This window comes from Diceros bicornis, chromosome 23 (genome assembly GCF_020826845.1).
Source record: "Diceros bicornis minor isolate mBicDic1 chromosome 23, mDicBic1.mat.cur, whole genome shotgun sequence".
Lineage (NCBI taxonomy): Eukaryota > Metazoa > Chordata > Mammalia > Perissodactyla > Rhinocerotidae > Diceros > Diceros bicornis.
The window spans coordinates 36555875-36578030 of NC_080762.1; the positions used below are offsets into that span (position 1 = coordinate 36555875).

Sequence of the window (22156 nt, forward strand, 5' to 3'; positions counted from 1 at the left end):
TGTGATATCTATCTTCAGAACCCATCAAGGATTTTTTTCCTAAGGATTTTTCTTCCTCGTTATGTTTGGTCTACCAGAATATTGAAATCTGTTCACATTCCTCCTATGTGCCACCCCAAGTAACATGGAGGTGGTCAGACTAAGGTCACAGAGAATGCAGTACTCTGTACTTGGGCACAAAAGAAGTCTAAGAATTATCTTTATCTATGAATGCTGTCCATGATTACTGTCTTAGAATGGCCACCTTCCTCCTGCAGATGTGTCAAACTGAGGTGTTCTTCTTTATTTTTACTTGTAGCAAAAGTTCTGGAGGCAGGTGTGAGAGAACCACTTTGTAAAAATGTCAGTATTCTACAATTAATGTCAAGGCTTCGCCAGACATCTCTTTTGAATGTAAATAATTCTAGAGCCTCTGGGCCACTCCATGGCTAAGTTTAGATCCTCTTCCTTAGAATGCCCAGAACAGGAAATCTCTATAGTCTGACACGGCCAGCCAGCATGAACACCATGGCCACTGGGCACTCAATTGCCTAATAAGGATTTCACAGAAGTAGTCTGGTGATGCAGGATACAGCCACAGGCTCATTTCTATCGGAAAGACGCTAACATTTATCAATTTCAATAAATCAATATTTCTTTCTCCCTTTCTCTTAAACCTCATATCTAGGCCATCACCCAACTTCAAATTCTACTGCATAATTTCTAAATTTTCAATATATTGGGTATAAAATAAAGATATAATGATTAATAATTTCCATAGTTCCACCCAATCTCTAATTACAGCCTGCAGACTTTCCAGCACACAGTCTGTACAGCTGCAGCAAAAATAATGGTGCTCCAGGTTCTCCTTCACACTGATTTCAATCTCTTGATCAGATTTTACAGTGATCCTCCCTTATGGACCTTCTCTTCCTACTTTATACTTCATCACCTTGTGCCTTGAAGGAATGAAAGGTGGTTCCCTATCTCTGCCAGAATTCTCTATTCATTCCCCCTCAAACCATCCAGGGCTCCAATTTTCCAGTCTCTGATAAAGAAAGAGCCTTAGCAACACTTTCTTGTACTATTTTTACTGGAGTCAATTTTGCAACTTCCTACCAAGCCACAAGACAGGTGAAAATGAAAATTGGTAATTTATTAGGAAATGTATACTGATGGCTCACTCATTACAGAATAATATAATCTCTTTGACTTATGAGAAGATGTATCAGGTACTTTGAGGTTCTGTTTTCTTAAAGATTTGGTGTGTTTCAAGAGAATACAGTAAGACTGCATTGAAATCTATACTGTGAAGTGGGTCAATCTCTTAACTTCTGTGAGCTTCAGTTTGCTTACTTGTTAAAACTTGGGTATTAGTTGCTTTATCAACCTTAACAAGGCTGATGAGAGACGCAAATGAAATTATGTGTGGAAAAATGCTTTAAAAGTATAAAGCTCTCCAAAATGGTACAGAATTATTATTGATGAAGTTCTGTGCCTAGCCTCGGGGTTTCTACCTCACATATAGCTTATAGTTGGGTTTTCTTTTTAAATCCCTGATAACCCAGGTAGCAGCAATATGACTGCAGGCCACCAATGCATAAGTAATATTCTCCAGTCATCTTTTTCCTTCTCACAGCAGCAACAACAAAAATATCAGTCTGGAAACAACGTGAATCACGATGAAAATTAGAAGCAGAGAACATAAATATGTCATATCTCATAAATCACCTTGTTGTTCTGTTGTGCTCATTTTTTAAAAAAAAGAAGAAAAAAAAACCTATTAACTCATGAGAACAGCAGCACACGAATACAAGTTAGGTCTCCTGTAATTTCTGATAATCACTGCCCCTCACAGCTACTTGACAACGCACAGCTCTGGTGCTGGGGATTAGCGGGAGCAAAGTCCCTCTGAAATGAATGCGTCATGCGTCTCGCAAAGGCGCACAGCCCAGACAAACAACAGCAAGACCGCTAGTCAAGCCCCTCGGGGATGAGTCCTCACAGAGGAATCAGCCACATGTAGATCAGAACAAATGACTAAATATACACTCTGGCAGCTTCAAGCATCAAACCCTGAAATAGCAGCATTGCTCAGTGTCCAGCTGGAGGCCCTCAGAGGATAAAACATCCTCAGGGCACAGCACTATTTGGGATGCGAAGGAGCCACTGTTTATCCTCTTCACTAACATCGAATAAGAAGGAAATGGAGATCTGCTCATCACATTTGTAGGAAAGACGATGCAGCTAGGAGGGACTGCAAGAAGTTTCAGGAAGAAAATTGAGAAATGGTACACATTTAATGAGTTTAAGGAATGGTAAGTAAAAAATAAAATGAGATATCATGAAGATCCCCAGAAAGTGCCTATCTGAAAAAAACAGTAATGATACAAGCACATATGAAATTGAATTGAGGAAGGGTGGGAATATGATGAAAAATTACAATTTCTTTTGGGGATAAGAGTTCTCAGGCTACAGTATTTTATTTCATTTCTAGTTACCAAGGTCCAAGTGTTAAAAATGAGAACACTACTCATGGAGTCTTTTGATTAACTGATCACCCACAGTCTGATTTCTTTGAGGCTTGGACTGTACCACACGGATTGGCAAAGGTTTGCAAAGCTGTTTAAAGAGTACATACAATGAACAAGAGTAAACACCGAATAAAGCACTGAAGAGAAGGCAGAGGGACGCTGGGTGGTGGTGAAATGTCCAAACAAAAGCATGTCATTTTCCAATCTACCCATATCTTTTCTTTTTTTTTTTTTTTTTGTGAGGAAGATCAGCTAACATCCATGCTAATCCTCCTCTTTTTGCTGAGGAAGACCAGCTCTGAGCTAACATCTATTCCCAATCCTCCTCCTTTTTTTTTTCCCCCGAAGCCCCAGTAGATAGTTGTATGTCATAGTTGCACATCCTTCTAGTTGCTGTACGTGGGACACGGCCTCAGCACGGCCGGAGAAGCGGTGCATCAGTGCGCACCCGGGATCCGAACCTGGGCCGCCAGTAGTGGAGCGTGTGCACTTAACCACTAAGCCACGGGGCCGGCCCTACCCATATCTTTTCAACATGCCCCAAATTAGCAAAGAAATCATTAAATTATTTGGCACAGGTCAGTCCCCATTGGGAGGGAATCAGGCATGGTAGGAAAGAGCAGCAAGAGGAAAGCTCCACGTCAGAGTCGTAAGAGCCAGGAAAGCAGGACCACATGGGATCTTTCCACTATTGACTGCCTAGAAACCATAGGCAGGCAACAGTCGCACTCAATAGGACATGATAGAGCAGAGTAGGCACTCAATAACTACTTGAAGTGAATGAAAGAACGAATGAAGCACATGTCACAGAGCACAGAGTTAGAATTAGCAACATGACCCAAACATGGAGGCAGGCAGAGTTCCCCACTATCCTTTCAATCTGCGGGCACTACACCAGAGAACAGGTATGGTCAGGTCCTTTCTAATTTCTTTTAAAGTCACAGGAATAATTTGATGCACCTCTGGGTCCATCAGTCCCAAGTATTTTTGAACTTCTATTATGAATTTAGAAGCTGTAGATCGAAGTGGAAACAGCCTAAGAATTAGAAGACCTGAGTTTGATTCTAGCCTTGTTACCTCAGTTTCCCCATTTGTACCACAGGAGAGCAAAGCAATGATAAATGCAGCAGCATTCTCAAAACTGCGATATGACATTCAAATATGAAGTATCACAACAGCATTGTTTGACGTGTAGTACTGTTTGAAGTCCTTGCTTCTCCCTGGCCAGAGGTTCGTTTGTGTCAATTTACCATCTAAGAGATAAAAGACGAAAGCTGAGTACACTGCCAATGTCCTCTATTTTCCAACTATAAAGGGATAGTAGCTTTTTGTTTGGGTTCACCTTCTGGGACTCCTTTTCAGGAAAATGATTAAATCGAACTGTAATGTGGGTGGTTTTGTGGTGTAGATAAAAAGCCCAGGAGGGCTCGTCAAAAACCACTATGTTTGAGGTTGTTGACTAGTCTCAACAATACGGGACTTACATCTCTAGCAATGTAAAGTGAATGTATTATTAACAGTATGACCTATGGAAGCAAATTTCCAACAAAAATACAAGGAAAAATGCAGTTTTTAAAGGCCAAACTCATTTTGTGTACCAATTTTCCTAGAATAAATCCAGCCTTATGTAGGAATAGTAGGTTGTCTTATTATCCATTCAATACATTTTAATATGAAAACTCTACATTATTGTTTTTATTTATTATTTATAGAGTGCAAGAGAACAACATGGCAGTGTTCAATGGAAACACTGCAGGCACAGCTCTGCCTCTGGGGATGTATAACCAAAGTCAAATGTAAACAGGATTACCCCTAGCTCCCAACCAGGTGATACCGTCCCTCTTTGCCATACTAAAATGGGACACGACTAGGATAAAAGAGACTCTCTCCCTGCTAAGGTCTGATCTTGTTTGACATCAATGATGTGACCACTGAATTATTTGGTCTTATTATCCACTAAGTCCAGGCAAAGCTAGGCTCAAAATACAAGAAGGAGGTGACCTCAACCCAACATTAATAAAGGAAGAAAAGCATTGACATAAGTCCAGTCCTTATAAAATAATAAGTCCTCTTCACTAAAAGCAGGAACCAGTTAGCAAATTAATAATTTAATGAAAGTAAAACTTCTCCACATTCAGGGATGAAACTAATCCAGATCTCTCTAACCCAATAATTGAACATTTTAATCAAGCTTTTTACCTCAGGATCCAGCTTCTAACACGGTGCCTAGCACATAACAGGTGCTCAAGAAATATTCATTTTTATTTCCACAAACTATCCATTTTAAAATATCCTTCTTATTTCTGCTACTTCAGAGATGAAATGATAGTCCAGAGAGCTGGATTAATGGTTTAAAATCATAAGGATCCCTCCCAGCTGGGGTGAGGCCTGGGAGAGGGAAATGGAGTTAGCAAACCTGTACTGCACTGTGCCTTACACTCCAGCATGGCTTTGCGCATTCAGTAGGTGCTCAACAAAGACTGGTGGATGAAGAGCCACACCTTCTCCCCATGCTAGCAAATATAAGAATTTACATCATATCCAGGCTTTTTCTATAAACTGTACTCCCATGGAAAGGAATCTCCTCCCCAATTCTGGTGAAAGAGAACCTGAGGGAGACAAGGCCGAGAATGCACTTTCCTCAGAAGAAAACCGAGGTGAGCCAGCGCTTCCTATGAAAATGAAAACACACCCAATATGTGGGAGTGGTATGGAATTGTTTCACTGTTTCATTACTTCACTCTAAGTTTTATAGCAGGACCCGGCTCAGTAGTCTGAAACTGTATGCTGAATCTAAGAGAAGAAATTTAACAGGGCCCTACTGAAACCAAGTCCTAAATTAGAGCTAAAATCCGAAAGCAAGATAAAACTGGTGGAGATTTGCCCGGTCACGAATGCGAGTGACCTCATGCCCCATGTTTCCTCTTCAGCTGATTTGCTCATTTTCAGTCTCCTCTTTCTTTGTGCCCAATAACCAGTTTGGTGTCTTTCATCTGAAACCTGAGAAATCATTGGTCTTGAAACATAAAACCAAATTGTTGAGCTGAATTGAACTGAATTAAAAAAAAATTTTTTTTTGAGGGAATTCTATGTCTTATACACTAAAGTGTTTATATGGGGCAAGTCTCCACATTACCTGTGAATATAAAGTGAAGTTAAGTAGTTTCAGACCATGGAAGGGGGAAAAATTGTCTAGGGGGATGAAGAAGCCCTCTGTGAGAAGAGAGACTTCAAGTTTAAAAAGGTCAGATGGAAAAAACAAGAGCCGATATAAGGCATAATCTTGGGAGATTTCACAGGTTTCCAGATCCACAGAATGGTTATTACGGCCTGCAGCACATTTTAGCAGGAAAGGGACTACATACGGAACAGCAGGAAAAAGTAAAAAAGAGTTTGTTCCGTGAAGATAATGTGAAGGTTCTTATGACACGTTCTTCAGAGCCAGACTGTGTGAAGTCTGGTGAATAACGAAAATTAGACCTTTCACCAAAAAAAGGGAATGTCGCTACCTTATCAGTAGGTAGTGGAAGAACCACATACGTAAACGTGTGTGTATGTGTTTACTGGGCTCTCACATGAGTTACCAGTTGCACACACTAAGCAAACAGCACTACCCCTCCATCCGCTTTTCTATTAACTGTCCTACTTGGTGCCAATTTCCTTTCTCCTCTCCATCACCCTGCTTCACTGTTCTTCTTTGAGACATGGGATGGGGATTTGTCAAAGTCAATGAGCACTTTATTACAGTGAGAACGTTCCGTAATGAACAATTCAGCAATTTAATGAGATTCTGTAGATCTGTCTCCAGCCTGTCCATCAAGTTTCACTTCTATAAAGCACCCTGACACTAATCCTCTGGCATACCCAATCTTCACCCTGGGCTGAATATTAGATTCTTCTATGGTATATTGTATTACTAGTATAACCTCAGCAAAAATGATGAACTTAACTATACTTGAGGCAATATAGCTGGGCTGATTTGATTTTTCTCTAGTGGGTTGAGTATGAGGGAATTACTTATTTACTAAGATAAGCCAAAACAGTTTCTTATTTCCTGCTGAATGCCTAAATTGATCATATTTATGTGAGTCTTTTAATTCTTTCTTGAAGACCAGGTATAAAAAAATATTGCCTGCAGCAGAAAGCAGTTTTTAAAATTCTACATTATAATATTAGTAACCTTTAGAGAGGCAATTATGATAACTCTTAAGTGGACAGCATGACATTTTCTGGACACTCAGACATCTGTACATTACCATGTTGGGCTCTGGCAGTGCCTTCAACCGTCCCACAAAAAGAGATAGAAAAGCCACCAGGACGGTCAGCTCAGATCTCAACTCAGTAAGAAATAATCAAATGCAAAATTCATTCCAAGTCTTTCTTTTTCCCTTTGGGAAGTAAAGAAAAATTTGGCTAGTCCCCACTTTGAACTGACCAGGGTAATTCCGATGATGTGTGTTTATAGGGGAGAACCAGAGATAATTCAAATTCATACCAAAAACTTGTCCTCACCAACAGCTTTGACCTCTGCCTGAAAAAACATTATCAGAAATACCTAATAAGCAGAAAAAATTTAGGGCTCATTTTTATCCTTTCCATTTTCTTTGTCAAGACAGTGTGGAATCCTGGAGAGATAAGGTCAGCTATCAGCAGACTTGGATTTGAAGGCTGGGTTTGCTCTGTAACCCTAAGCAAGGCACTGAAACCTCAGTTTTGCTCATCTGGAAGATGGCGTGTTAACAGTCATCTTTCAGGCCTGTTGCAATGACAAGTCAGTAAGTCTGCAAAGAGCCTGGGTCCTGGGAGGCACTCAGTACACTGCAGCTTTTATTATCCTCACTGATGGAAGCAACAATGAAGAGGGAAGTTGCTGATTAAAGTAAGACAAAGAAAGATATAAGGGAGAAAAGCATCAAGCAAATTATCAATCAGTGGTGTCAGATGCTGGATAATTAACAGCTACCTATCTCTGTTTTGGCCAGAATTAAAGTACTCTCTGAATGTCATTTGATAAGATACAAGGTACTCTCTGCCTCCTCAGCTAATAGAAGACTTCATATTTTCCCTGGTATTCTGCATATAAATATTTTTCAAATGATCATGAAATCTTGAAGGTATGGTGCCCCAGAAGTAACAAGACGACTAGCCAGTGCTTCAAAGAGTAAGACAGACAGGTTAAGACAAAGGGCGGAAGACGGGCTCTGACTGTTTCCCAAAGACACCATGTGGATTGTTCAAGGATAGTCACTGGGGATGAGCGGAAATGGATTTAAATTGAATAATCAACTTGAAAACACAAAGCATCCTTCTGTCCCCTAGACAAAGGATATTTGAACAGGATGCTATGTCAGGCGAAAAGGCAGGGCTTAGGAAAATAGCAATGAATGCAAAATGAACTAAGGAGGGCGATTTTTCCACTGCAGTGCAAAAAGAACTTCCTTTCATTTAAGGTCCCAGCTGCTCCAACAAAGAAATGTTTCTGAATTGTTTACAGGAAAGCCCAGAATTTATTCTGATTCCATTGGTCTTAAATGCACATAAACATCCCTTCACAATCCATTCTTCTCATATTCAGTTTGAGAAACTATTTTTTATCAGGGAATAAAAACCCCTCTTTCTGATGTAACCACCTTAGGCTCCGGGAAGCCACGGGGAGGGACTGAGAAATCTCACCTGCGATTGTCTGAGTTAAACTGAACGGGCTGAGGCCTCCGAGCCTCAAGGGCTGGTGTTCGCCAAACTCTCGCCCATCAAGGGAGCATGACTTCTAAGACTTTGACTCTGATGAGGGCCAAACTAGACAAAATAGTTGTCATTGTTCCTCAATCCATTAACTTTTAATCATTTCATGCCTTCTCCACGCCATAAGAGGACCCATGCAGAGCGCCCTTACCTGCCAGATCTGCTCTTCACTCAGGGAGGTCAGGCGGTCGCTCTTCAGGACCTCCTGAAGTAGACAATAAGGAAGCGTTAGAACGTCTTCTGGGCGACTCTTCAGGAGTTCAGAGAGATGTTTCACTAAGAAATCGATCACTGCTTTCTCCAACAAAGTGAGGTTAAAGAGGTCAGCAAGTCTGTACAGATCCAAGTAATTAAAGCTATTTAATTCCTGGGTGCCAAAAAAATAAAAATGGAGAAAAAGATCTCTTAGAAATCAATCCAAGAAAGAGCAGGCAAGAAATTCAGATTGACTCACTGAGGTCTGCATGACAGACACGGGAGAAATGGGACTGCAATCCATTGATAATGTAAAAAAACACAAAAACCTTCAATTTTAAGGCTCTGGGCACAGAACTGCTGCTCTAGAATTCCTCATTCTTCCTCACTTTGCCTCTCTTAAAGCCCATATACTTAAAGACAGCTTAATAAAGGGTTTGAAAGGGGTTTTTGGTTTCACTGGCTGAAATGTTACTTTGAAACTTTTAAGAAACATTTTACCAGTGAAAACCATTATTTTTTCTACCCTTACCATATTTTACAGCTCTCTGGGGTTAAGTCGTTTCTGCTAAAGGTAATGTGAGGGCAGGTAGAGTGGGAGTCATGATTAGATGAAACCATATGAAGACAGACTGACCCTACTCTTTCCCCACAACTTCAAATTAAGTACACCTTTGAGTAAAAATAACCCATCCTGACTTAATGAAATTTTAAACAACAAGATTTTTTACAATTAAGGTCTCACGAAATGAAGAAACCTCACAGAAACGATTCCTGTCCCAAATAATTCTATATTGAATCCATCTGAGATGGACGATTTATAATTGTTCTTTTTTTTCCGTTAGCTTCAAAACTTCAGGCAATCTATGGCAATCTTTCCCTCCTTTTTAAAAGAGATTTTGTAGCAATGTTTCATTTTTGGGGGATTTTACCTGTCTCTACAAGTTCTCAAACTCATAGCCAGGGCTCTAAAATAACGCCCCCAGACAGCCATGACTCCTAGGCAACCTTCAACTTGTTACTCTGCAAGAATGAGAATGGGCACACAGGTTTGTTGATAGAAAACTTACCTATTTCAAATAGAATGAGAGTGGGCTGTGTCGTAGTTTCCCCTCATTTTTAACTTGTAATTATTAATATGTGAACAATATTTTCCAATAATTTAAGGAATGCAGAATACCATCAGATAGCTATTTTACTTCATTGATCTATTTAAGTAATTTTCAACATACTTTCCCCCTTTTCTAGTTATCTAAGAGTATTAAGAATTCTTTCTAAAATACTTATATTCTATTTTAATGTATTTATTTCTATAATATTTGAAAGTTTAAAGGAATATGGTCTAAATCTGTACTGTTCAACATGGTAGCCACTAGGCACATGTGGCTGTTGAGTACTTGAAATGGGGCTAGTCTGATTTGAGAAGTGCTGTGTTAAATGACTGAATGCAAGGAGTAAGATAGAATGTAAAATATCTCATTAATAATTTTCATATTGATTACATGTTGAAATAATATTATTCTGGATATAGTGAGTTAAATATATTATTATAATTAATTTCACCTGTTTCTTTTTATTTTTTTTAATGCAGCTACTGGAAAATTTAAAATTACATATGTGGCCCCCATTATGTTTCCATTGGACGAGGCTGTTCTAAATAATAAAATGTATAATAAAGAAATTGTAAAAACAACTCTCTGAGTAACAGTTGCATTATCACCACAGCTACCTGATTAATTTTTTTCACTTTAGATTCTATTTCTTTTGGTGGTAGATGACACTTTAATTATACTCCTAACAGAAGTCAAGCTAGGTGACTTCAAGAATCAGCCATAAGATTCTGCCTCTTAATAGCTCTATTTGCCAACACAACTAAAAAGGAATAAATGCTTATTTTAAAATGAAGTTTACTACAGATGACCACTAAAATCCACTGCAACTCAAATATCTAAGGGTCCATTCACAGCCATTTAATCAAAATATCCTGGCTTCCCTTTGAGCAGATTTTTTATCAAAGGAACACTGAAGATTTTGACTCCAGCACCAATTTTTTCAAGTCACGTTTAAACTTGTTCTCTAAATCTTACTTTTTAGGATTGGTAAATTCTACTCTGGGAGGAAAGAAGGTGTAACGCTTGCACAAACAGCTTCCATAGTACCTTTAGGACCATCTCCTTGGGACGAATAAGTTATTTCTGGCCAGTACATCTATGAAGCAAGTTTGACTGCTTCAGGGCCCTGGATAAGATTTCGGCATCCCAATAAATTACTCCGCAGTCCCCTAGAAGCGCGATAGGGTCGGGGTGGGGAGGGGGCAGTGCCTTTCAGGTACCACAAGCGAATGCTCAAGGCATGGCTCAAGGTCCTGAGGCAGCGCCCAGCACAGAGAGATGAGCATGCGCAGAAGCGGAAACCATCAAGCTCTGCAAAGTAAAATGCAGACGAGCACAGCTCAGGAACAATGGTTTTTCCCACTTGTTCTGCCAAAAACGTGTATATGACTATGAATTTGGGACTGATTTATGTAGCAGCAATCAAATATTCTTTATTAAGCATCTTTATATCTTTTCATACAGATATTGGGTTTCTTCTGATTAAAAGCCTGCAACTTAAAAGCAGGCCAACTCAAAAACGGAGAACCAGAGAATTAAGTTAACTTAATGGGAGATTTTTAAAAATTGTGCTTCTTTTCTGCTGTGTTTCTTTTGAAGGTAATTATTTAATGCCTGCTTCCACAGTCCTGAAATGCTTTTGTTTCCTAAGGGCATAATTTTATATAACCCCCAAATCCAATCGAACAAAGCATTGCATATTAGTGCAGAACTGAGAAGGCTAAATGGACAAGTGTCAATGGCTAACTGAACAGCAAAGGGGAACGGAACTGACACATATTCGTGTACAAGAGAAACATCAGTTAAAAGTCTGCACCCTACACCTTCTCATTTCTCCTCTCTTCTACTTAAAAACATAACTTCCCCAAATCTCTGGTGCTTTCCATACATGTCAAAGGTTTCCATTCCCCTTGCCAAGCATCCATAGCACCTCAAGTAATTAAACTGTATAAAGTTGAGAGTTGAGGGAAAAAAGAAACACCATCTTCACTGATGGCACAATATACATTCCTCCTACTGGGGCAGACGGGCTCTGTGAGCTTTAAGCAAAATCATCACTTCTGGTCCTTTTGGCTAAGACCATGTGTAAGCAAAATAATCACCAATAATGCTGCTTTCCAGGATTCCCATTAATGTGATGGCGGGGGCCAGGGAGGAAGCAATGGTTAAATTGCATTAAATGCCCACCTATAATACTGTGCATAGAAAAAAAAATCATTGCTGTTATGGAAATAGTACCATTATGTTTCTGGTTATAAAAAGTAACAAATGTTCATTTCATAAAATTCAGGAAATACAAAGTATAGAAAAGAAAATAAAAATCATTCATATTTCTCCACGCAGAGATAATCACTGTTAATGTTTTTGTATATATACTTCTAGACTTTTTGAAAGAAGTCTTTTATATATCAGAGAAAGAGAAAGAATAACTGCATTCAGGGGCAGAACAAACCATCAGCAGCCATAGGCACTTGGAGGCAACCCAGGGAGGTGAAGAAGAGCAAGAGCCATAGAATCAGGTAGACCTGGTTCCAATTCAGTCCCAATACTTACCATTGGCCATGACCTTGGGCCAATCATTGAACCTCTCTTATTCCCAACTTACAAAATGGAGAGTTCACTCAGCTTATAGAGTTGCCATGGAGATAATGAATGAAAAGCACTTACCACACAGCTTGGCACATGGAAAGTAGACAGCAGATTTGGTGGGCAAGGAACAATAAAGGATATTTGAGCATTGTTGTTGGGCATCCATAAACCCTGATTCATCACTGATGCAAGGAGGTCAAAATGAAGAATGTGGTCCCCTTAGATATCAGAGTCTTAAATAAGTTGCATCATTAAGTCAGGGAGGAGGAGGATAGCCAAAGTAAAAACCATACAATTGAGTTATATAAACTGATTACAAGGCCTCCCATATCTATATTTCTAGCCCAAACCTCTCTCGTAAGGTCCGAATTCATTTTTCCAACTGCCTATGAGAGGATGCCTTCTCTTGATATTCCACAGCCATATTGAAGTCAACATGTCTACAGTGAACTTATTTTTTGCTAACCTGCATCTTCTCCTATATCCTCTCTCAGAGAATAACCACATCCAGCCACCCACGTCAGGGTCCCCAAGGTGGCCCATATTCCTCCCTCAGAGCCAGTCAGTCACCAAGTCTTGTTTGTTCTTCCTCCTTAGCATTTCTTGTTCTGTTTCTTATCATCTCCTGTCCAGACTTCTTGTAACAGAATCCTGAATTACCATTTCTGCCTCCAGTATCAAACTCTCAATCCTCTCTTTTTACAGGAATCTGATCATACTGATCATCTGTTTAAAACCCATTAATAGGTTCCCATTTGGTAATGGGAAAAAGTCCAAACTCAGTAACACTGCATAGCCTTCCATAACCTGGACCCTGCCAACCTTCTTACCCTGCTCTGTAACAGTCCCACCTACCCTGGCTTGGCTTCAGCCATTTCAATGCTCTACACATTCATACCATGTGCCAGGACCACACCAGGCATTGGCAATACAACAACAAGGAAAAACAGGCAAGTCCCAAGCCTCGTGGATTATATAGTCTATTGGAAAAGCTAGCCATTAATAAAAAAATATTACAAATAACTAGAAAAGGCTACAAAGGGCAGAATATGGGGCTATGAATGCCCATAATGGGTGATTTGACCTGAAGTGGAAAGTTAGTAAAGGCTGCTCAGGGAAGCCATATGGAGCTAATGGCTGAAAGAACAGCAGACGTTCACTTGGCAAGGGTGGGGTAAGGATATATTTTCTTATTTTCTGTATTTTTGATGGTCTGGCATCTGGGGACTCACTGACCAGGGGCTAGCCAATTTTTAGAGAAAGCAAACAACTCCCCCAGGAATGCACCTTTCATATGCAAACTAACCAGTCAAGAGCCCATAATCCAAACCACCTCCTCTATCTGGCTTCTAAGTCTCAATATTCTTCTGCCCTAATCATTCCAGGGCCAAGTACTAGACAACTAGAGACAGCCCATATAACCCAGAGCCTGCTTCAACTATTCAAACTAGCCAGTCATAAGCCTGCTTACCCTGTTTTGGCTTGCCTTTCCCACGAAAGCCTCAATAAAGGCTCTTGCCTGCGCTTTCCCCTTGCTCCTTCTACCTCCTGACTGACCCTGGTCCTTCCCTCTGTGGCCCTGCATGCTATGCCGTGCCCCCTCCTCTTGGGAACTGAGAGTAACAAAGTATCTTTTCAGCGGCAGTCATCTCCTGATCTGTTGGCTTCACCATATCTGAATAATAATAATACCTACATTTTAAAATAGGATGGTGATGGGATTGCAGGGAGAATGTTCCAAACAGAGGAAGCAGCATATGCAAAATTCCTATGGATGAGGAATCACGCTTCCACCGTTCTGTCTGACCATCCCATCTAAATTAGCAAGTCCCCCTTCCTCTCCATGCCACCCTCTATCACATTACTCCATTTTATTTGCTTTTGATACTCATCACTATCTGTAATTATCTTGGACGTTTATTTGCCTACTTGTTCATAATGTGTTTGTCCCTGCCCCCCAGCCCTAATAAGTAAGTTCTATGGGAGGAAGAATCTGTCTGCTGTATCCCTGGTGCCTAAAACAGTGCTAGGCACACAGCAGGGGCCCAAGCCACACCTGCTGCATGAATGAACCCATTTCACCTTTTCAGCTTCCCTGGTTCAGGTTGAATTGACCACTTCCTCCTTTACGCCGCCATCCTGCCCTTTGCAGATCTCTAGCACAGCACTTGTCACTGTAAGTGCCCTTTGATAACAGATCTGTCTACTAAATCTAAGCTCCTTAGTGCCAAGGATTGTACTGTGTCCCTGGTATCCAGCAGGGAGCAGATGCTCAAAATATATCAGTTTAATGAAAGAATGTCCATGAGCTTTTTCTCTTTACTTATAACTAAGCAAAAACAGAACAGGCCATGTCTTTTCAACATGTCTATCCAAGTCTGAATAGCATCCAAATTGGGCTATTTTTCATACCTCATTGGCCTCCCTTGTCTTCCCTTTCTCTTTCTGGCCTTCCTACACACACACAAAGGCAAAACCAGTGGCCACTGAGTTTTCCTAGTGGGAAAATTGGTAATAATGACTACAGTTGAAAGTGTTAATGGACAAGTGCAATATAATAGCTCTGCTGTGAAAAAAAGATATATTTCAATCTACCCAAAATTTCTTTTTCAGTCCGAGAGAAAATTATTTCCTCTATCAATTGGCTATTCAAATCAAAGTACCTTTTCAAATGATACTTTGTCCTAATCACGAGATTGTCTCCATTCTCTCATATTCTGTGACTTAAAAATCCAAGTACCCAGGTAGAGGCGGCGGTTTTGAATGGAAATTATAGTTCAGCAACAAAAAACTCTCTTGAGTAAAAGGAAACTCTTTTTCTTTTTTTTCTAAAAAGGTTTCTTTTCTGTCACACTGCTTCTCACTTGAAATTTAGTTTCTATTCAGAATTATGGTGCATACATTGTTGTTCTTTGGGGAAATCTTTTTAAATAGTATTTATTTTCCTTTGGTTCAGGGCTATTTGGCTTCTTTCTTCCCTTCTATTTGTTTCTTATAGTGTGAATGACAAGTTAAATAACAGAAGAAGAGCCATAAAATGTGTCCCCAATACTATACTAGCTATGGAATAAACACCAGTTTTCCAAGTGCAATAATTCTTAAACCTTATATATTTCCCAAATTCAGTCTTTCTGTGTGGCCTATTTCCCTAACTAGATCATTAAAAGGGTTGTTCCCAAACTAACTACTGAATATGGTAGGGAAAAGAAAGCATGAGAAAGGCAAATATTGTCTTATTTTGGGTTATATTCAAGTATAATGACATTTGTAAAGCAATTATCAGGTGGTGAGGATGTGAGTGGGAGGAAATAGGGCAGTTTGGGGGCTGTGGGTAAACCCTGTGGCCCTTCTACCACTCTTCCCAAACCGGGGGAGGCAGCAAGAGAATGACGAGTGTCCCTAGTGGTTCTCATCTGTAGCAGAGTGATGGGCCATCAATTAGGAGGTGACTCTCAATATCTCAAAAAAAGCAAGTACTATGACCAAAGTTCATACAAGACTTTCTTTATGTTATAATTTAGAGCAGATTTAAGCCTATCCCTGAACTAATGTCACCCAGACTCACTTGCCTTCTAATATACTTTCTTGAATGGGAGAAAAATGTGTAGCCTCATAGCTGGGGTCTGCATATTCACTGCACAGAACCCACAGCCTAGCTAATGTATACCACAGCCAAGAGATGTGTCTTGATGTGTGCCAACAGCAATACAGGCTGAGAATCAAGAATGCATATTTCTAACACATAGTCTATCTTTGTTTCAGCCATACCCATGCGTTCCCTGGCCTGTCAGTAACCTCTTGCCCATCCAGCACTCCAGTTTAATCACAGCTCTGGCATAGGAATTATACAGAACACAGAAAATATCTGCTGTCTTCTGATTGCATCTACTGTAGACCATCCCCAATATCTGCCCCATAAATACTCTCCCTCAAATCTAGGAGTCCTTGTTAAACAAAGATTTGGAAATCTGATGGAGATGCTTTGATATAATACTAAGAATACCCATGCAAAACATGCCCTTAATAACATCATTTCTCTTGTTGCCTCGTCTAGTTCTAAGAACATTACTGACTTTTGAAATGAAAATAAGCATCAACAACCTGTACTATCAGTATGGAAAACTATGACTTCCATAGTTCAAGATAATAAACAACTTCTCTGGAGGTCAAAATAAAAGTAATACCACTTTGATTTCCTGAATTTTTCCTCCTCTACGATGACCAAATTGAACAAGATTCCAGATTTTTCGAGGTAATAACACTCAACAGGTGTAACTACTTTAACAATGCTATGTTTCACCATTATAACTATTATCTTTCATTTCCGTTTATTGATGCCCTTTGCTTACTTCTACCCTCCCTTCAAAACATCACCTCAATTACCACATGTCATTACTTTACTACAGATAAAGATGGTCAGGAGACATAGTGGTTTCTATGCCCATCATGTAATGAAACTTGAAGTTCTATTATAAAATGTTGACTTTACATCACATTTTGAGGACTCTGAATGAAAAGTCATCCTTCTTATGGAAGTCAAGAAACCTTTTTAAAAAAAACTACTCCCAAATCTATTCCGAATAGACTGATATATCCACTCTGTGTATAAAACCAGTATGATTTGATTTTTAGCAATGTTAACTAAAACTTAAATAAAAACATTGTATTGGCCGCTTATTGTATTGGTACTTAGTTTATAGAGACCAAGTACCAAGTCAGACATAGTAAATATGAAGCCCTTTGTCACTGACTGAATCCTCATGTCTTCATGTCTCCTGTCACTTCAAGTCTCCTGTCACATACCAACTAACTTGTCCCTAAGCTATTCATGCATATATATTCCAACAAGTAAAAATGTTCCTAGTAAACTAGTAAAAAGTAGGGTTTGGAGGCCAGCCCCGTGGCTTAGTGGTTAAGTGCGCATGCTCTGATACTGGCGGCCCGGGTTCGGATCCCGGGCACGCACTGATGCACTGCTTGTCTGGCCATGCTGAGGCGGCGTCCCACATACAGCAACTAGAAGGATGTGCAGCTATGACACACAACTGTCTACTGGGGCTTTGGGGAGAAAAAGGGAAAAAAAAGGAGGAGGATTGGCAATAGATGTTAGCTCAGGGCCGGTCTTCCTCAGCAAAAAGAGGAGGATTGGCATGGATGTTAGCTCAGGGCTGATCTTCCTCACAAAAAAATAAATTAATTAATTAAAAAAAAAATAGGGTTTGCATCTGTGCTTTTTGTATCCTGTACAATGCCAATCATAATGCTTTTATCATAGATTGTAATTGAAAAATATTTGTTGGATTATGAATTTTAAAAAAGCGACATGTTTTTTAAAAAAAAGCACAACCATGACTTCAAATGAAAAGAGGAAATGACAGTTTGGTTATAGGTATGATTTTACAATGGGCAAAATAAACAGAACTCCACAATTAACTGAGAAAGGTGCTCTCAAATGTTTGATTTGAGGTTAAGACATTCTCTCTTGATGTTAACTACACATCAGGCTTTTCACACAATTGGTAAATATGATGGAAGGCCAACTTGTGGTGCCAGATGCATCAGGCTGGCTTCCACAGTAAATCTTGGGTCTTGTGACTTTTCACATGTTGGGTTTTTTCTTTTCCATCCCAGAATGTTGAAAAAGAACCTTACTTCTCTTGGTACTTAGTGATAACTGGAAATATGTAGTATGTCCATGCTGTTTGCCAAAAATATATCAAACAGTATCAAGTGGAATTGAATGCTCATGATTTCCCTTTAGACCATAAGGAGAACGCTAAGAATTCTTGTCACAAATGGTTATTGTTTGTGAAGTATTTAAAGACTATTTGATTCAACAGACTTTAAAAAGCTCATCAGAAACAGGAAGTTCTGTATTATAAATGCTCTTCCCCTCCTAGGGTGCAGGGACAATCAAAATCAGATTCCACTTCCTAAGAAAGCCAGGCTGCTCCAACTGGAAGGACTGTTCCCTCTTCTGACTTCTAATTGCAGGAGCTACTCGTATCATTAGTTTAATCCGTCGCCAGTGGTTACATACTTTTCTCCCCAGCCGTGCTAAAGGTGCGGACTGCGTCTGTACTTCTTTAGATCTTTCTGTCTGCACCAAGTGGCTACTTAGTCAATTCTGATTGATGGATAGTGGGTAGGTAGGTAAATTAAATAAATTTATTAAATACTTTAATATTTAAATAATTGAAAATATTTAAAAGTACATGCCTAGAATGTTTTCCACACTGGAGATAAATATGGCAACCCAAAAAGAGAGAGAGAGAAAAAAAAGTTATTGCCTAAATCAAAACTACAATGAGATATCACCTCACACCCGTCAGAATGGCTATAATTAACAAGACAGGAAACAACATGTGTTGGAGAGGATGTGGAGAGAAAGGAACTCTCATACACTGCTAGTGGGAGTGCAAACTGGTGCAGCCACTATGGAAAACAGTATGGAGATTCCTCAAAAAATCAAGGATAGAACTACCAAATGATCCAGCTATTCCACTGCTGGGTATTTATCCAAAGAACTTGAAAACACCAATGCATAAAGATACATGCACCCCTGTGTTCATTGCAGCATTATTCACAATAGCCAAGACTTGGAAGCAACCTAAGTGCCCATCAAGGGATGAATGGATAAAGAAGATGTGGTATATATACACAACGGAATACTACTCAGCCATAAGAAACGATGAAATCCAGCCATTTGTGACAACATGGATGGACATTGAGGGTATTATGCAAAGTGAAATAAGTCAGAGATAGAAGGTCAAATGCCGTATGATTTCCCTCATTAAGTAGTAGATAATAACAACAACAAACAAACACATAGAGACAGAGATTGGATTGGTGGTTACGAGAGGGGAAGGCGGGAGGGCGGACGGTGAAAGGGATAATTCAGCACATGTGTGTGGTGATGGGTTGTAATTAGTATTTGGGTGGTGAACATGATGTAATCTATGCAGAAATAGAAGTATAATGATGTACACTTGAAATTTATGCAATGTTATAAACCAATGTTACTGCAATAAACAAAAAATAAAAATAAATAAATAAAGTTATTGCCTAATCTTTTCACAATCATATGCTATTTTTAGGCTACCATTCATATCAAATGTATTGCCATCTTATTCTTTATGACTCAGAAAAATCATAAGTTCAACTGGTGCATATTTACTTGGGTTTATAATTTTATATTTTCTCTGTCTCTTTTACTAGGTCGTAAGTTGTGGGGACAAGGAACTGGTTGCATCCTTAGTTTGGGGTTGTAGGAAAATCACATGATTTGGAGCTGATGACCCATCTGGATGGCCTCAGCAAGTGGTTAACTTCTCTGAGTCTAATTTTCTCATGTAAAAAATGAGAAAAGTGATCTGTGTTAAGGATTCCCAAAAATATACGTAAAGTACCTTCCACATAGTAGATGGCCAACACACGGTAGCTATCATTGTTACTGTTACTCCCTTTTTAAACTATCCAGAGTGCTTAAACTATAGCTTTGCATATTCCATAAATCTCATTCACTGATAAGTGAAGGGAAGAAAGCACTGAACGTCTAATACAGACTTTGTTTTTCTATCAGCAAAAATATCAACAAAATATCAGCAAAAATCATAGTTGTCATGTAAATCATTCATTTCTTTTGTACTTAAAAATCACTTCGCCAGAGATAAACATGGAGAACAGATGAGACATTATACCGGACCGTCACCAAGTATGTATTACTATAATATACTCTGTCTCCCATGCTCTATATTACACATAGCAGAAAAGGCACACGGAGAAATCGAAGGATGGAGGAGCTGCATTTCTTTATGACCTTATTTGAAAGATAAACTCCTTGGGGAAATACAATTTATTCAGATTATCAAGACCCTGCTGTGCAAATCTACAGTCTGGGAGCACACTATGGAGATCAAAAAATATTTACTTTATTCTGTTGGGTATAAAAGCTTTTAATGAATGCATAATTAAGGCAAAAAAAGTGTATACAGCTTTAGAAATTCCACTGCTGAGCCAAGCCATTAATATCCAAGGCACCATACCCAGTTGTGATTCCACCTGTTTCCTATTTGGATTACAACCTAGTTATAAATCAAGGTCTTACGTGACTACATGACCTGGTGCTGCAGAAATGGACTGCACTCCAGGACCAGAGGAAGCGACATAAAGAGCTTTGCTGTGGATGTGTGGTGAAGGGCTGGCCCTTTGGAACATGCTGAAACAAACAAATAACGAAAACCAAATCTTTTAATAGCTTTGGGACGAATCACGTAGGAAAAAATTATCATGTATATCACGCATGTAAAGGGATCTGTGAGTTTTCGCCACAATATCTTATATTAGAATTGCTGGATAAAGTCTCGTTGTTATGGAAGAAAAAATGAGCAATTCATCGACAATGCAGGCCAGATTACTTGTGATATGACAAAATAATGTAAAACCAGATATTTTTATCTGTATAAATATATACAGAGATATAGGTATATTTGTATATAAACATATAAATATATCTGGACAACGGTATGCAACTATGTATATATTCATATATTGACATAAATATGCATAGGATACAATTTGATTAAACAAAAACAAAATATTAATAGCAATTCAAAATACACAAGTAAAAAATCCAAGTACGCTCTAATTCTTGGAGTCTTTGAAGGCCTATTTAAATATTTGTGCTGTATAACAGAGGAATTCTACAATTAGGTTACTAGTACATTTTCATAATCAATTGTATGCATAATATCCAAGGCTCATGAATAATTTTATATTGTTCCTTGGGAAAGTCTGCAGTAAGCTCGAAATCCAGGAGGAAGGAGGCACAGAGACACAGCCGTCATCAATAACTAATAATTCCGGCCCCAATCAACATGTGCCGCAAAATGCTATTGCAAAGTTTACTAAAGCTGTGTCAGCAAATCAGGTGATTACCACTGAATTATGGACTATACAGAGCAAATTAATGTATACTTCTCTTTCTTTAATTGAAAATAGTCTATCTGGGCAACCAGGGCTTTAAAACTAAAATTTCAATCACCACAAACCTTTTTTGAACTATGAGAGGCAATAGCAGATTAAAATTTTTTAAAAGAATAGTAGAGCATAGAAGTAATTATGATATATTTCCTTACTTAGCTCTGGTACACAAAGTCAGAGTGCTGAAAATCAGCCCAATTCTGCAGATTTTCAATAAAAGTGGATAACTCTCAGTTATCCACATAGACTATCTTAATCATTATTATACAGAAGAATGAGGATTGGAAGGGTTTTGTTTGTTTGTTTCAAATCTGCATTGTTTTGGCTTTTTATATTTCGGATGCAATGAAGGAAACATAACATCAATATTTTTATAAGTACAAACTAGGACCAGTTCAAATTTATATAAATGTGATGACACTTTTGAAATCTGAATATCAGTGATTTAACAGGCAGATAATTGATGTGACATGCTGTCACAATAGCATCTAAAGCAGTGGTTCTGAAACTGTGGTCCCCAGACCAGTAACATCAGCATCACCTGGGATCTTGGTAGAATGCAGATTCTCAGGCTCCTCCCCAGACCTCTTGAATCAGAAACTCTGGGAGTGGGGCCCAGAAGTCTGTTTTAACCAGCCATTCAGGTGATTCTACGCACAGTCAAGTTTAAGAGCCATTGATAGAGTATGAATTTGAGTGAAGAAAAGAATGACTCTAACTTGTATAAATCTATTCTTGCAGCAGAACTAATTGTATGACCCGGAATGGTCCCTCATCCCAGTCTCTGAAGTGGGCAGACACTATACTGAATGTATGGGGCTGAGGCCAGGGTACCTGCTGCTGAATTAAGGACACAGACAGGCAGTCATTTCCCAGGGCCTGAGCACATGTCCCTCAATGTGCAGTGGGGAGAAGGTCGGCAGGCTGCTGGAAAGGATATTTGCAGATATAGAGCAAGAAAGGGGACGGAGAAGTCTAGGAAGGAGAAAGAGCTGGAGGGAGGTGGGTATGTGGACAGCAGTC

General features: G+C 39.2%; 1 protein-coding gene across 5 annotated transcripts in view; it reads right to left on the bottom strand.

The window, feature by feature from the left end:
* KLHL32 (kelch like family member 32) overlaps nucleotides 1–22156 on the bottom strand; it is a 192740-nt gene that overhangs the window by 45696 nt on the left and 124888 nt on the right. For 3 of the 5 annotated variants that reach the window (XR_009223552.1, XM_058566598.1, XM_058566599.1), the window contains exon 6: nucleotides 8407–8622. The exons of 1 other annotated variant lie outside the window; for it this stretch is intronic. Coding sequence is in view for 2 of the 4 variants with exons in the window: in XM_058566598.1 (XP_058422581.1) it covers nucleotides 8407–8622 (216 nt within the window). In the remaining 2 variants the exon portion in view is untranslated. Of the gene's footprint in view, nucleotides 1–8406; nucleotides 8623–22156 lie in introns of those variants that run through there. One more of the 5 variants, XM_058566601.1, reaches the window with a different exon arrangement.